Consider the following 14,750-nt stretch of genomic DNA (forward strand, 5'->3'; position numbering starts at 1 on the left):
CTTGAGAGACATATTCTATGGAAGAGGCAGCGAAATGGATACGAAGACTTGAACCAAATGCGTTCCATTTATCCGCATGAGCCTTAAAAACACACTTAATGCCCGGGAAACGCCGTTGGGCTTTCGGTTTCCGACATATGCCGCCGCCGTGTTCGATCTTCAAAAGCAGAGGCTATTTTTAGAATTTCGCCGTCCTCGAGTAATCTTTGCCATACGTACTGCACATACACATTGGGCTCGTTTGTGGCATCGATGCGGCGAATCCGTCTATGCATAAGGACGGGCTCTGTACCCTGACTCTCATGCTCCTTTTATCTTTCCCCTCCCGCTTTTTGTTTCGATTTACACTTCTCGTATAAGTTCCGCATTTTGTAATACGGATACTTCCAAGACATGGAATACTGCATGTTGATCCGTTGGCAGCCTGAGGCAGTGCAATTCAACGATGATGGTTTAGACTTGCTCCAGCGATCATCATCGATGATTCGATTCGGCGGTGTAGGACTGGATGCGGTCAATATTTTGATGGCCTCTGTCCACGCCCTAAACTGCTGAAGCTTTTTTTTGGATCGGCATCGTGACGTACTAGTCATAATCCAAGCGCCATCACTCTGGACAGACCTACTACTATGCGTACCATTTAGGAGCCCGCACCTAAACATACTCAATTATAGTTCGCTTGAACATGTCTTTTATTCTTTAAAAATAAAAAACAATAACAACTTATTTGATGAGGCTTCGTGCAAGGGGCAAGACAGAACCCGACTTGCAAGGAAAAGGAAATCTCGTAGATAGTTGCAAAAGAACATGACTAGTGCAGAGTAGACAATGCGCCGAGGGGGAATCGAACCCCCGGCTCCCCGACGCTGCTTGATGGCAACGGAGAATTTTACCACTAAACCATCGGCGCTTGTTGACGGAATTGATGAAGTTCAGCGCAGTGCAATGCCATGATGGTCGGTGACGAGCATGGGAATCAAGTTGTTCGTGCGCGAGCGTGAGTCGCGTTAAACCTAGAGTGGAGATTGAGGGTAGACGATGCCCGCCACTCGACAAACCTAAGATTAAGATCCCGCTCCGTCAGTTCAAAGATGTTGTTCCTTCCGGGCTGGACGATAACTTAATCAAGATCAACATTCATGCCCGTTACAACCAAGCCTGTACCAAGTGCCAAAACTGGAAGATCCGTTAATCCGATTTACAGTCTTCAAGACTGAGGTTCTAGGGTATGAACATGGTCAATCGAATATGTTCTGAAACGAAGGTTTTGAAACGAGAAGTTAGGCGCTGAATGGAAACCATCTCAGCCGGATCAGAGTTGCTATGATGAACAAGGCTAAGATGGGCGACGGCGATTTAACTTAAACCGGCCAGACTGCGAAGCCACCCCTGAGTGGAAATCGCTGACTCGGAACACTGCCTTATACGTGTAACAGAAACTGATTAGCCAAGTAGTCATCTCGAATAGTCGAAATTTTATCTCGCATCTACCGAGAAACGTGTCGCACCCAAAGTTTAAATTCCTGCTTGCCAGGATATTCCCATTGCGGTTGACATTCCTAGAATTTACCCACATACCGCGTTCTCGCCTTTCGTATTCGACTCCAGCTTGCCCATTCGCGTGAAGGAATGGTTGTCTTCATCACTACCGTCATTGGTCCCTTTCCGAATCACCGAATCACTGAGCGACGCGCGTTCTTGGCCCTTAGATAACTGCTATTATGGGGTAGGGTGAGGGAGACTGAGCTTTGTCCGCTTACTCAACATCTAAGGTCGACTCAGGGTCTTATCGCCTGTGCCGACGGAGTAATTAGGCCTGCCGCCCGTCGCCTAGGTGAATAGGGGCTTGAAGAAAGGGAGACATGCTATTCATGATAAGTCAGCCAGAAGACGACGATGGTAGGGCTCCGTTGCTGACGACCGGACGTAATGAGGAAGCAGACACACCACAAACAATGGCCACGTTGGCCTCTATGTTGCTCCAGATCATGCTGTCGCTGGAGTTCCAGGTGGCGTCTGGCGACGTGAGATCAATAGCAAGAAGCACCCGCAACCTCACAATCGATACCACAGTGACACTATGTCCCTCAAACTCATCAGCAGGCGGCTCTTCGAGCACAAAGAAGAAGATATTGAATGAGAAGTATATTTCTACTCACAAAGCGCCTAGTGCGAAGATCCCGATAACGGCGATTCTTTGAGACCTGGGCATCTGTAGTGTCCAGACGTAGGGCATGGGAAGGATCACGATGAATGCATCTGCAACGATGCTGGGTATCGAGTTTGCTTTGAAGAATATCCTGGGGTCGATGGTGCATGTGAATTCGTCAGGGCTAGGGGGCACAGGTGCATACCGCATCCAGAAATATTGCGCCGGAAAGCACTGGAAGATGGCGATGGAGAGCTGTTAAGATTGGTGAGTTTTGCCAGCCTGAAGTATTAGACATGTGGATGCTCACAACTATCAAAGCCCACATCAAGTTGACACCAGCTAAGAACCAAAGCAGCACTTTGATGCTGAACCGCGCGCTGAAAATTCGCCAGTAGAACAGCAAGATTGACAATTTGATAGTCGAAAGTGTCACTATATAGGCGATCTGTGAGATGTAAATACCCAACGCCCAGGATTCCAGCGCTGTGGGCTGTACAGCCCACAGGTGCTTGCCGGTGCCTCTAGGTATCACTAGTCGGTAGTTATTAGCAAGTTATTGTTTTGGAGGCACACATAGAAGTTATGGTAGTTATTTCTACGTACTATACCCAACAGTTGTGAAAACATGGGCAGCTGCAGAGAGCTGATTACCAATGAGCGTTAGTATGGTAATACCGTTGTTCCCAACAACTTAGAAACAAAGTCTGTGATAAGACACATACCAGTGAAATGAGAATCAACCAGTCTTCCACGCAGATGTCATTGCGCTTCAGTCGGCGCCCAAGGAATCGGAACGTGACGGCAATACCTGCCAGTGCCCAAGTAGAACCGAGAGCACCGACGATGTCGTTGACTTTAGACTCGTTGAGGTCGATACCCGGGGGCATTGGTGGAAGGACCATTATATTGTTGGTCGTCAGAAGGCAGGTGAAACCGAAAGATTTGGGTACCGCAGTTAAGTAAGCTCAACTGTATGTGTTCACCCTCGTGATGGGGCTCCGAGAAGTAAATATTCCTTCAGCACGGATTCGCATCACGTGTTGGGCAACATCCACTCACAGGTCGTGCTGACATGTTTTAGGCCCAAGCCTGCCTTGTAAGTTAGAGAACGAGCGAGGGAATAGGAAGCTAGGGGGGTAAATTACTGGAATCGCATTGAAGAAGGGCAGTAGGGGAGCCTGTAGGTTAGAGATGATGCAGAAGGTGAAAGTCTATGCGGCCTATCCTGACTCGTGATAGGATAGCTAGAACTTCTTTACAGAGCACAATATCAACCTAGCTTGCTCTCAGACAGTTGATGAGTCTACCTTGACCAGTCCAGGGACATAATCTCAAGATACTGGTTGCCACATTGCGCTGCACGGCTTGCTGGCTATATCTATCTATTTGAATAGGAAAGCTAGAATAGCCATAGGGCCGGCAACACCTTTTGATACACGTTCGGGGGCCGTAAAGATGGAGAGTAAGTCATGTCAACGGAAGACACTTTGGCAAGGATAGCCTACGTCTCGACCCAGATGTTGTTGCGGTCGGAGCCACTTCAGTCTCCGCAGTCTTGCACGCCGCGTGGCCCACTTCTCACTGTCGCTAGACACTGGTCTAGTCTGGGGAAGGGAGTCCGCAATTTTGCTGAGGTTACCTAAGCGAGAGGGAAAGGAGGGGGGAAAGCCCTTGCTTTACGGACCGCATAGACTATGGGGTCGCTGCAATGACTCTTTCCTTAACCCAACTTCCATTTACTTCCGCCACCGGCATATCAACGCACGTCTCGGATTCGGCCACTATCATCTCCATGGCCCAAGCGACCGCCAACGTTATGTCTTCTCAGCTCCCCACCATCCTGTTCACTCCGGGCGCCTGGCACCAGCCATGGATATTCGACCAGGTGCGCGGCGACCTAGCCAAACGGGGCTACCCCACTGCGGTTGTGGCATTGGCCAGCGTCGGCAGCACGGACGTGAACGTAGGGCTAGATCAAGATGCGGAAGTTGTTCGTGCCGAGCTGCAGGGACTTGCAGACGCAGGGCGCGAGGTCGTCGTGGTGGCGCACTCGTACGGTGGCGTCCCTGTTGCGAACGCTGTTGAGGGACTCAACTACAAAGACCGCATTGCCCAGGATAAATCTGGCGGCGTACTCATGATTGTCTACATGGCCTCCTTCGCTGTTCCAGCCGAGGAGAGTTTAGGTGACAATGTGGGGTTGCAGCCGTGGTGGGATGTCACGGTAGGAGCCCAGGAGGGATTGCTTACAGGACCCAAACGTCGCTGACTCGTGCCCTCTATTACATCAGGACGGCTTCATCTCACCTCGAGACCCAAATTCAATATTTTACGGTGGTGTTGAGCCTTCGCTCGCTGCTAAGGCAGTCGCCGCCCTGTGTCCTCAGCCTGTCAAGCCGTTCCAAGACAAGTCCGGTTTTGAGCCTTGGAACGAGGGTTTCGAGATGGGCTACATCTTTACCGAGGACGACCAGGCTCTGCCCCTCGACAAGCAGATTGACATGTCATCTCAGTTTCCTGCCAGTTCTTTCACTGCTACTCTTACTGCAAGCCACTCGCCTTTCCTCAGTGTGCCCGAAGCTCTTGGTAAAGTTATCCAACAGGCTGCGCAAGTGGCAGTCGCAAGGAAGTCACGTTGAAGCCATGAGCTAGTAGACAACTTTGAGGCTTCAGTCAGCTACAGCACTGGTGGTGTCAGAGCGTACAGCTGATTGTCGCGTGGACTGCACATCTTGTACCTTGAGAAGGCCGCTGTCAGCAATGCATGCTGTAATTAATTAATTGTTATCGATGCAGAACAAAGCACTCTAATCTTACGAACTCCTAAGACCTACGACTAGTCTACAATACAAAACAGTGCTGGAAAGAGACACATCAACGGGCTGTACTGTCACTTATATTTACAATGCCGATTGAAAATTTAGTGAATGGGAGTTGGGTTTAAGATTAGTGAAACGCTGTTTGTGTGATCAAGCTAGCTGCCCTGGCTACACATATCGATGGGGGGGATCTTAAGCAAATGTCATGATCGATCGATATCCACTGCGTTGAACTGTATAATAAAAGTTATTTTAAGAAATGATTATTGAGTTAGAGTGTTCAAGACCTGTGAGTCAAGTTGCAAGCTGCCGCCGCAAAATCTCATCAAAGCAAGCATCACCTGAATTAGCACCTGGCCTTTGCAAATAGATCTGTTGAGGCCCTTCGAGACAATCCCTCTTTACCACTAGTGTATACCTTCATCGTAATCCATCATCCCCAGTGCTTCAGCACCCTGGTGGAGAGAGTAATATCAAGATTGTGGAGGAACTGTATCGAGTGATATGATAGCACTGCCCATTGGTGCACGCTTCTAGCACGCAACTAATTAGGTCACTTCAAGACTGGCAAGCCAATAGACGTTAAGTGTACTACTCTCCGTCATGTAACACATTACGTAAAGTCTATATATCTCATGTTCGAATAGTAATTGTGCACCTTTTCTTTTGAGTTCAAGTTGTCTCCCAGATTCACATATTCTGCATTTCCGCTGTCTCTCCTCACACACTGATTTAGATAATGAACGTAGATCATCATACACATAGGGCACATAGCACTTGGTGATTCGAACTTGATTCAGTACTTGATTGAATAACTCTGGAGTTTCCTCGACATAGTGACAAGTAGCCCTTACAAGTAGCCCTTGGATATAGGGAAAGAGGAAAAGAAGAGCCACAGCTAGCCAGACCTTGGTGACAACAGTCCTTTCACAACGTGTAGACATTGAGTGGCCGCTACTATTAGAATCGACTTCTCCCATCTTTTCCGTCAGAATCTTTGGTCCGTCGACCTATTCCTCATTCATGGCAACATGAGTAGGTCTACTCGCGCAGGATAGAGGGCTTCAGCTTCAGATCAGTTGGGGCAAGAGTGGCAACGGTAGCGTGCGGCCAGCTGAGAGTTGCAAAGTCAAGGAAGACAGTCTGAGAGTACTGGATCTGGGTGTACTCAACCGTAACCTCCTTGTCCCGTGGAATCTTGAAATCAACGGTGTAGACAGGAACCGCATCGTTTGGGCGAAAGGCAACCGGTGAGAACTTCTTCGTTGGCTCCTCCATTGTGGGCGTGAACTGCTTGAGGAAGAGTTTCGCGCGAACCTTCGAGATCCAGTAGGTGGCTGTAACTTTTACTGCGTTGGCGTTGGCTCTGTTCACGTTTTTCTCTGGCTGAGGATTATTGCCCTGCGAACCATCACCGATGAGGAAGCCGATGTTGCTGGTGCCCCCACCGAGCTTAGATTCCGGTGGAGATGTAGAGATAGTGTAAGTGGTGTGCTCAATGATTTCCTTGCCCTTGTTGGCGTTCGTCAAGACGATATTGGGGTTGGTAATCATTTCCTGGGTGACGGTTTCAGCTTTGATGAAAGGGGTCAGATCTTGGGGAAGACGAAAGGTGTTCTTGTTATCTGCCTGTTGACTAGGAAATGGGATCAATTGTGTTGGATCAACAATCTTGAAGGGCGTGATTGAGACAGACTCAATGCTAGGCGCACCCTCGGAGGTAACAGGCGCAGAGAAAGACTGGGCGTTGATGGTTGTGCCGTGAGGAATAGAAGCCATGCGGGCAAGAGAAGCCTGTAGAGCAGGCATAGTTGTAGCTGGAACGTGCATCCAAAGTCCGTTCTCGAAATGAATGAGAGGTTTTTCGACCTCAGGCTCCATCAGATCAAAGATCTTCTGTGTGTAAGGCACTCCGTTAAGGTTGATGTCGGCTTGGTCGATCAAACCGCGGTTGGGAACAGCTCCAAGCCTAAGGTCGAATTTCATGGTTTCCCGAGTAAGGTTGAGTTGCAAAATGTTGTCGGGGTTTTGGTCAGAAGGAGGAGTAACATGAAGACCAGTCGGTGTCTTTTTGTTGGTGCTGTGCGGTCGGAAGATGGTGTTGAAGCCGTACCCGGAGAACGAGTGGTTCTCGAACTTCTTCAGAATGCCGATTGGCGCCTTTTGCGCAGCTTCGATCGTTGCCTGCACATTTGTGCTGTTGATTCCATCAACGGTTGATTGCACCTCTGGCTGAAGAACCGTCTGGGAAAACCCAAGGGATGGCGGGATGTCGGTGGAAGCGGACTGGTCGACTGGTCTGCCCATTTTGATTTTGATGACTGTGTTCTTGAAGTATTGTTTGAAAGTGAGTATTTGAAGGTGAATTGGATGATGATTAGAACAAACAGAGGGAAGAAGTCAAACGCGGCCCTTTAAGTAGTATCCTTTCTGGTGCTATCGCTAACTTCGGTCATCTGACAGCAGCTTATCATCTGAAGCTGGTATAAGACAAGTTCCCGCAACCGCAGAAACCGGTCATGCAGTGGCGGTTCCCATTGAGAAGCTGAAATGTTATAAGACATATTGAGCGCCATGGTGTGATATCGATAGGGCTAAATCAGCTAGACAGAGCCGGTTGAGATGAAAGGTTCACGGAAATTGTGATTCAGCAATAGATACTTAATTGCATTGCTCAATGATCATCTAGATTGTTCCTGTCCCTATCTGGGCACACATCGACCCATGTAGCTAATTAGTTGGCAATGCTACAATACCGTCGGTTACCGAAGGGATTGACTTGTATTGTACACCACAACGAATATCTCGAGCGTTTCTAGCCCGAGACGATCTAGAAGTAGATACACGGGAAGAACGAGAGAATGTGTATGCATTTCTCACGTGGCAGTCTAGAGTCGAGTGACTGGATGCAGTTGGTACCACAACGGGCACGCTTCGGTCCGCTTCCGTCACTCTCCGCCTCCGCAACCATGCCTAGCCGATACCTGACTTGCGTCTTTGTATTCAGCTCATAGCTAGCGTATCTCTAGGATCCAACTAGTGCCCTACATATCTTTACATTCTCTGCTCCTTGCCACAACTCTGTTACTGATTCCTCAGTTGTTGACAGCCTACCGGCCGCCATAGAGCGACTCTTGTCTGGGGACACTTTTAATTCTTGGAAATTCAAAGTTCGGATGGGAGGTGCCGTCTATCTCCATCAAACCCCCCATCTCGTGAACTACCACATAGCGATGGAACGGAGTGCGGTCCCGGAGCAACCCATTCTTCACTTATTGAGCTGGAAGTCACAGTGACCCAAGACCTAGTAACAATCTGAAACATTCATATTCTGATTGGCCGAACTACGCAAGGTCCTTACTGACAACATGTGGCGGTCGACCTCGAGGATGGAAGCGCTGGAATGTTCCCCGCTTCAGCCCCGCGGTCTGGGTCACTAAAACTTGGACCCTGACAATCATGGCATGCTAAGGTCTCACTTGGGTACTGCAAACAGTCAAACAGCCCAGAGGAGGCTCCTTAAAACCTAATGGAGCAGCCACGTCAGGAAGATGAGCAGGTAATTGCACAGTTGTAGAGTCGTAATTGGTTTAGCAGAGGGTCGAGACTACGACCGAAGCAGCGCATAGAGTTCGCAAGGTGCATGAGAGACACGTTGATCTAATAACTCGAGCGAGTGCACATGGCCTCCTCGAACCGTTCCAACGAACCCACTCATCCATGGTTGTGAAAGCGGATACACACGTCAACAGCGGATTTTGCGGCTTGCATCCCCTTAACTATGCCACCCCTTACAGGTAAACGAGATGCCTCCAAGAAATTCGGTGCCGCCTGTGAGACTGTGAGACTGTGAGAGCCTCGAGACGAGATTGCAACACATTTGACCTCCTGGCATATACGGGTTTGCCCATCCAACTTTCAGACTAATGAAGAAGAGACTCTGTTGACGTAAGTATGGGTTTGAAGCAGGGTAAGGCTACAAGCCAAGCATTGAACCTTAACCTCACGCTGACTGGTGGTCTCTGCTCGTCTCTAAACTTACTCCGAAGGTCTATTCCTGTAGTCTTTAAGCTGTGAACACGCAAAGGAAATGGTAATCAGAGTTAAAGGATTACTTGATATGGCGTGTAACGCCAATCGAGCTTCCAGTTCTAAGTCCTAATATTGGGAAACTACACTGAACGACAAGCCATAGGCTCAAATACGCTGGAATCTACAAGTATTGGGATAGTTCCTCGAAACCCTCAGCAAGTTGTTATGAAGCGCCAAAGTGGCAACAGAGCTTGTGTCTGTGAATCCTGGCTTCTCTCAGGTAGCTACTCCAAGGGATTACCTGGTTCATGGCGGACCTATCTCTGCGATTCTAATGAGCCAATGCTGAGCCGTGTTTATCTCGGCCTTGCATCCATATTTTGAATGAGAGGAGCGTAGTAGATCTAGACGAAAACCCTGATACCCAAGTATTGACTGAAATCTCTTGGGCCGTGTTTATGTAGGGAGCGAGTATGCAGCTGCATAATGATTGACAGGGGGACTGAAGTCCGCAGATCAAAGGGCTCATATTATGGACATCAGCTTAACCTTACACAGGGTATGCCTATGTTTTGGTGTTATATCCTAACTCAACCACCCTGCTTCCCACGCAACCCCGCATACCACGCAGCCCCAAACCCCCATCAATATCACCATACCCATCAACAATATCCATTATTCCTCATCCCTACCACCTACCCAGATGCAACTTTCTGCTTCACTAGATAATTCAGATCCACTGGATTCACTTGTGCTACTCTCTGCTTCGCCAGCAGCAATTTGCGCCCGTCGGATATCCTTGATATTAGCGAACGTCGTGTTAGGGTCCGTCTGGACCCTTTTTCTCCTGCCTTGTTGCTGACTATCCGTCTGGGCCTGGAATGCCTGGGCCTGACGCTCTAGGACTGTCAGTCTATAGGCCTGTTGGTCCCAGCCTTTTTGGACCTTTCTAAATAGGTGGCGTTGGGTGTAGATTTCTTGGGTATTTTGCGTAAGCTGGTTGAATAGGTGCAGCTGACGCTGAAGATCAGCAGACTTACGCGGGGTTGACCATGGGATTATAGATATAGCTTTATCCCACTGCTGACTTCCTGACTGCCCAGCTGTCTGGCTGTCTAGCTGTCTGGCTGGCTGGCTGGCTGATGCCTTAGACACGAAAGGGCTAGATAGAGGTTACGCTACATCAACTAGCCATAACCCAGTGTGTTTCCAGCCGCTTTTAATAACCTGGATAGTCAAGGCGTCTAGACATGCCCTTCTATAACAGTCTATAAAGTTCCTCTTGCCTGTTACAGTTGAATTGCTTTGTATATCTAGGTACCCTAGATACTTCCTATAGGCTGCCTTAAGAGGTCGGAATACTGACTGATCTAGAGGCTGGAGGACGTGTGATGTATACGGCGGCAGAAACAAGAGGTGTATGTGGTTCTGGAAGCATTGCCATAGAAAGTCTGTTGTTGTATGGCTGTGATGGGCGTCTAGAACTAGTAGTCTAGTATCTAAAGGGTCCTCTGGGACAGTCTGAGGGATAAAGACCTTTTCTAGCCATTCTAGGGCATTCTGATCAGTTGTCCAGCCGTTCTCTGTTACTATGAATTTCTAGCTAGCATAGGGTTGAAGATCTAGAGGAAACCACTGTTGCTAGACTGACTTGCCCTTATACATAACAAGAGGCGGAAGTGCGCATCCTCTGGCAGAGACGCACTCGATCAGAGATACCCATGCCCGCAATCCAGGCTGTTTTTTCTGGATATACTTGGTCTCTGAGGATCCTAGTACTAGCCCATTGCTTCCTTTGCCCTCAAGGATACCAGTCTCATCCATGTTCCATCTATTAGCTGGCTTAATGGGCAGGATTGCTGGCAGATCAAGGCGATGAAACCATTCCTGGATAATGTCAGCAGTTGCCCCATTAATTCGCCTAGCGTCAATTGCCCTGCATCGCTGGGTTCTGATAGATGGGTTTCTGCGAAGAAATCGCTGCATCCACTTCCTCCCAAGTGGTCGCTGCCCATCGCCCAGCATGCGCTCAGCCAGCCCTTTGACTTGCTGATGGCAAAACGCAGAGCCTAGGGCAGCCTGCTTAGATATCCACTCAGCAAGTAGACCTTCCTGGTTCTGAGATAACCGCTGCAGTCTACCAAAGGCAGTATTTCTAGACTGGGTACCATGGAGACGTTGTCGTACAGTCGCCTCTGGGATGCCCCATTTACGACCTGCCCCGCGGATACTAAGCCCGTCAGCAATATCCCAAAGTGCCCGCTGCAGCTCATGTTCACTATACTGCTTCATCTTATAGTAAAAAAGATATCCTCAAAAAATAGCGTTGTTTGGGGTAGAATAGAAGATGTTGTGATAGTTAGAAAAGAGGAGTAGGTTTTATGGTGACGCGTTGTTGGGCTGCGTGGTATGCGGGGTTGCGTGGGAAGCAGGGTGGTTGAGTTATTTATTTGAATGTACATATAGTAAAGGTAATCTAGCCCCCAATACTACTCTCGCAAGACACCTGTCAAATGTCCCGTCATGAAGCGAGATATATCTCGCACAGACCATCAACGTACCAGCGTCGTAGCGACAGCGCAGCGGTAGAAAAGATGAAGCTATAAGGCGCTCGAGATCCGGAACAAACACTAAATATTAGTGGGTTGGGGAACAAACTGGCATGGGCTCTCTTGATGATATAGCGGAGGATGATGTATTGCTAGTGGCACTTAGCACTTAACTAGCTGCTTACTTTGCTGTGGCTACTTCGATACCTCCTCGATCGGAGAGCCAGACCGGGGGAGAGGTTGTCCAGATAGACGTGGTAGATTGCGGCTGAAAGCAGAGCGATAAGTGTAGTATCTATACATTGCGTCAGCATCAATAGGAGCTCACTTTCCGTCATCAGCTTCTCGGGCTAGCCAGGCCTAAAGGATTAGTCCGCACGAGCCCTTCCCGTGTTCATTTCAGAGCCACCAGAGACAGTAGCCCGGTTTGACAGGGATCCAAATCCTGAACAGGTCGGGATCGGCTTCGTCAAGGACGTCGTCGTCTCTTTGGACCGGCTTATATGTCAGACCATGGCCTCCTAACAGCAAGGTCAAATTCGGCCGTGTAGAAGGAGTCTCACGCTTCCTAGGTATGGGCCAACTACTGGTTGATCTTGCGACCCACACCCGGCCTCCGGGCTTCGGCCGGGGTCTGAGCCTCGACTCCAGCCGAGTCTGGAGTTTTGACTGGCCGGGTGAAAACTCATAGGTATCAAAAATGCAGAGCCACCAGAACAGTATTAGAGACGATTCCGGGGACAACCCGGACAAATAACTGGATTGATTCCCCTTTTGCTTCTAAGTTAACCGGGTTTTCTATGATCTAGAAGGTCTATTTATTCCCATACACATCAAGATGACCGAGAAGAGGGGTTTATATTGGAGGTAGAAGTCTGCCGCGGTGTGTATGTTCTTGGAGAGATCTACGGTAAGGGCTATCCTGTGTCGCTGCACTCGCTCACCTGGCCCACCGGTGAATAAGATCGCGGGGAATATATTTGAGGAAGAGGTTAAGCAGGGCGCTGGCAAGTCTCTTATCTCTTGGGCCCAGAGCAGCATATCAAACAGTATAAAGGAGCCCAAAGGCCCCGGCTCGATCAAAGGTTCATAAAATCATATCACGGTCTTCAATTGCAACAGCTTGAGTCAGCTGTTTTCCTGGTTGCGGCTGCTTAGTATAGCACACCGCCTGCAGATCAACACTAAAGCAGAACAAGTCGCCAGGAGTATCAATCTGGATTTTTTAGTAACCCTTTAGGCTCTCAGTCGGTTTAACGATATGCATCGGAGAAAGGTTGCGCCACGTAGAAAAGGATTTCTCATAGGCGCATGACTAGCGGGAGAATTAGGGGTATTAAGTTTCAACCTACTTTTCCCCCATGCAGAAATGGGATCTAGAAAGCAACGCACTTTGAGACTAGACGCTCATTTGCCCTCGCACCAGCTCTTCGTAGCATGATATTACACAACATATTGCCCATCGCCGCGAGGGGGGGGGATTTAAGATAAAAAGAAATAAAAAACTTTCCAGGTGCTAGAGGTGCATTTTCAGGTTAGTGAGGTATTCCAAAATACCAACTCTCTCCCTTTGTTGGGCCGGTGGCACGTTGGCTAGAGTGGAATAGAATGTAGGTGCAGGTGGGAAATGTGAAAAATCGCAAGTTCAGCCGATGTGGACGAGCCGTTGTATGAGCTAGGACCTACTACCCAGGGGTTTTAGTCATCAGGCTGCTGCGCTAAAAACCCCTTACTCACGTAAGGGGCGAAAAAAGGGGGGTCGCAGCAGCAAAAGGGGGGTTGTAGCCTATATCACGAATAGCATCACTTTTGCCTGTTATACACAGAAACCTCTACTTTTTAATTCAAAAGGTCATAATAACCACAACGTCGTATAATAATAAGAGTAGTATGAATCAATAGCCCTAATCTAGGGCTTTAAAATAGTACCTTTTTTTCCCTTTTTATATAATAATTAAAAATTCAAATCGCCACTATAATAGTGCTATTACTGGCACTATTATCCACTATATGTTGCTGTTTCTTTTTAGCCTGCGTTAATGGGGGGGTAAGTGGGTTATCCTCCATTGTGCCCCTGCTTTGCTAGGTATCTATACTATCCTTGATTGCGTGGTATTATGACTTATATTGTGATGGTGCCTGTGATGTTGTTGCTAGCGTTAGTGTTGCTAGTAGTGATGGCACTAATGCTATTTCAAGGTTATCATCTTCATCCCCAGCTGTACTGACTGATTCTTTGCTGGATATAGCCTTATCGACGTCTTTGTCAATAGGATCATCTATGTTTACAAATATCTCGGGATTGAAGTCTAGCCTAGCTGCCTCTGTAGTAGCATTAGCCAATGCTTGGTTAACATTGCCTTGACTAAGGGGCCTTGCTGTATACTTGAATCGATTGAGTATATGCTGTGGTAAAGGGGTAGGGTTAATGTCGATAGTGAATTTTTCCTTTGGCTTGTTATGCCAACGAGGATCTGAGGTATTGAACGGAATGTAGGCATTAACTTCTCTAGTATGGTGCAGCCACTGTTTAAAGGTTAGTTGCCTCATCTGCCTATCCACTATCTGATACTTTGAAGCACTATATTGTTGGTGGACCTCCTTTTTTTGGCTGCGAGCCATCCTCTTGACTGCTGCTTGCTGCCGCTGTTACTCTGCTTATATAGCCTCAGTCACTTGCTTCTCATGTGCCTCTTTTATATCATCAAAAGTGACACTTGATATAAATGAGTGGCTTGGCTTGACGGCTTGCTGGGCCTGGCTTCTTTGTTGCCATGTTGCTAGCCTCTTGTTGTGGTCTTTAATATGACCTTGTTGGTACTTATGGCTGAGAGCTCCCTTATTAATTACTTCCTTGATTACCTTGAATCCCTTTTTTGAAGGGGTGCTCTATGGGCTGCTATACTTCTCCTCTATATAGTTGGCAGTAAGTATAGCCTTGTTGAAGCGATTGTTATGTGGCAAAAAACATATAAGGTGAGATAGTATATCAGCCTTGCTCTGCTACATCCTCCTCACTAACTAGGCCAATATAACATCGTCTCTAATAGGCCAGATACCTGATTTTTCGAACCTTCTCATAATATTCGTAGCTGTGAAGGCAGTATTAGTCATATCGGCAAAGGCAGCAACAAAGTTGCCCCTTATAAATGTGAGGTTGCTATCTCGTATATGGTTGCGAAGCACCTTTTGCTGGGC

At 48.1% G+C, this 14,750-nt stretch overlaps 3 protein-coding genes and 1 non-coding gene across 4 annotated transcripts; 1 reads left to right on the forward strand and 3 right to left on the reverse strand.

Moving 5' to 3' along the window:
• Nucleotides 1-829: 829 nt before the first annotated feature.
• On the reverse strand, nucleotides 830-910 carry ColSpa_tRNA_242. The gene is given in 2 exon segments: nucleotides 830-864; nucleotides 875-910. It is a non-coding gene; the product is annotated as a tRNA-Gly (tRNA).
• Nucleotides 911-2,155: 1,245 nt separating this feature from the next.
• ColSpa_09143 (uncharacterized protein) lies at nucleotides 2,156-3,039 on the reverse strand (the record flags this gene model as incomplete). Its single annotated transcript, XM_049275355.1, has 3 exons — nucleotides 2,156-2,404; nucleotides 2,460-2,597; nucleotides 2,875-3,039. The coding sequence occupies 3 exons, from the start codon at nucleotides 3,037-3,039 to the stop codon at nucleotides 2,156-2,158; spliced, it is 552 nt and encodes a 183-aa protein (XP_049131312.1).
• A 905-nt stretch (nucleotides 3,040-3,944) lies between these two features.
• Nucleotides 3,945-4,791, forward strand: ColSpa_09144 (pheophorbidase; the record flags this gene model as incomplete). The annotated part of the gene is made up of 2 exons (XM_049275356.1): nucleotides 3,945-4,376; nucleotides 4,444-4,791. The coding sequence occupies 2 exons, from the start codon at nucleotides 3,945-3,947 to the stop codon at nucleotides 4,789-4,791; spliced, it is 780 nt and encodes a 259-aa protein (XP_049131313.1).
• Nucleotides 4,792-6,012: 1,221 nt separating this feature from the next.
• On the reverse strand, nucleotides 6,013-7,278 carry ColSpa_09145 (uncharacterized protein; the record flags this gene model as incomplete). Its single annotated transcript, XM_049275357.1, has 1 exon — nucleotides 6,013-7,278. One exon carries the CDS (start codon nucleotides 7,276-7,278, stop codon nucleotides 6,013-6,015), a length of 1,266 nt encoding a protein of 421 aa, XP_049131314.1.
• Between the last annotated feature and the right edge of the window lie 7,472 nt (nucleotides 7,279-14,750).

Source organism: Colletotrichum spaethianum (genome assembly GCF_022836535.1).
Source record: "Colletotrichum spaethianum MAFF 239500 DNA, contig26, whole genome shotgun sequence".
NCBI lineage: Eukaryota > Fungi > Ascomycota > Sordariomycetes > Glomerellales > Glomerellaceae > Colletotrichum > Colletotrichum spaethianum.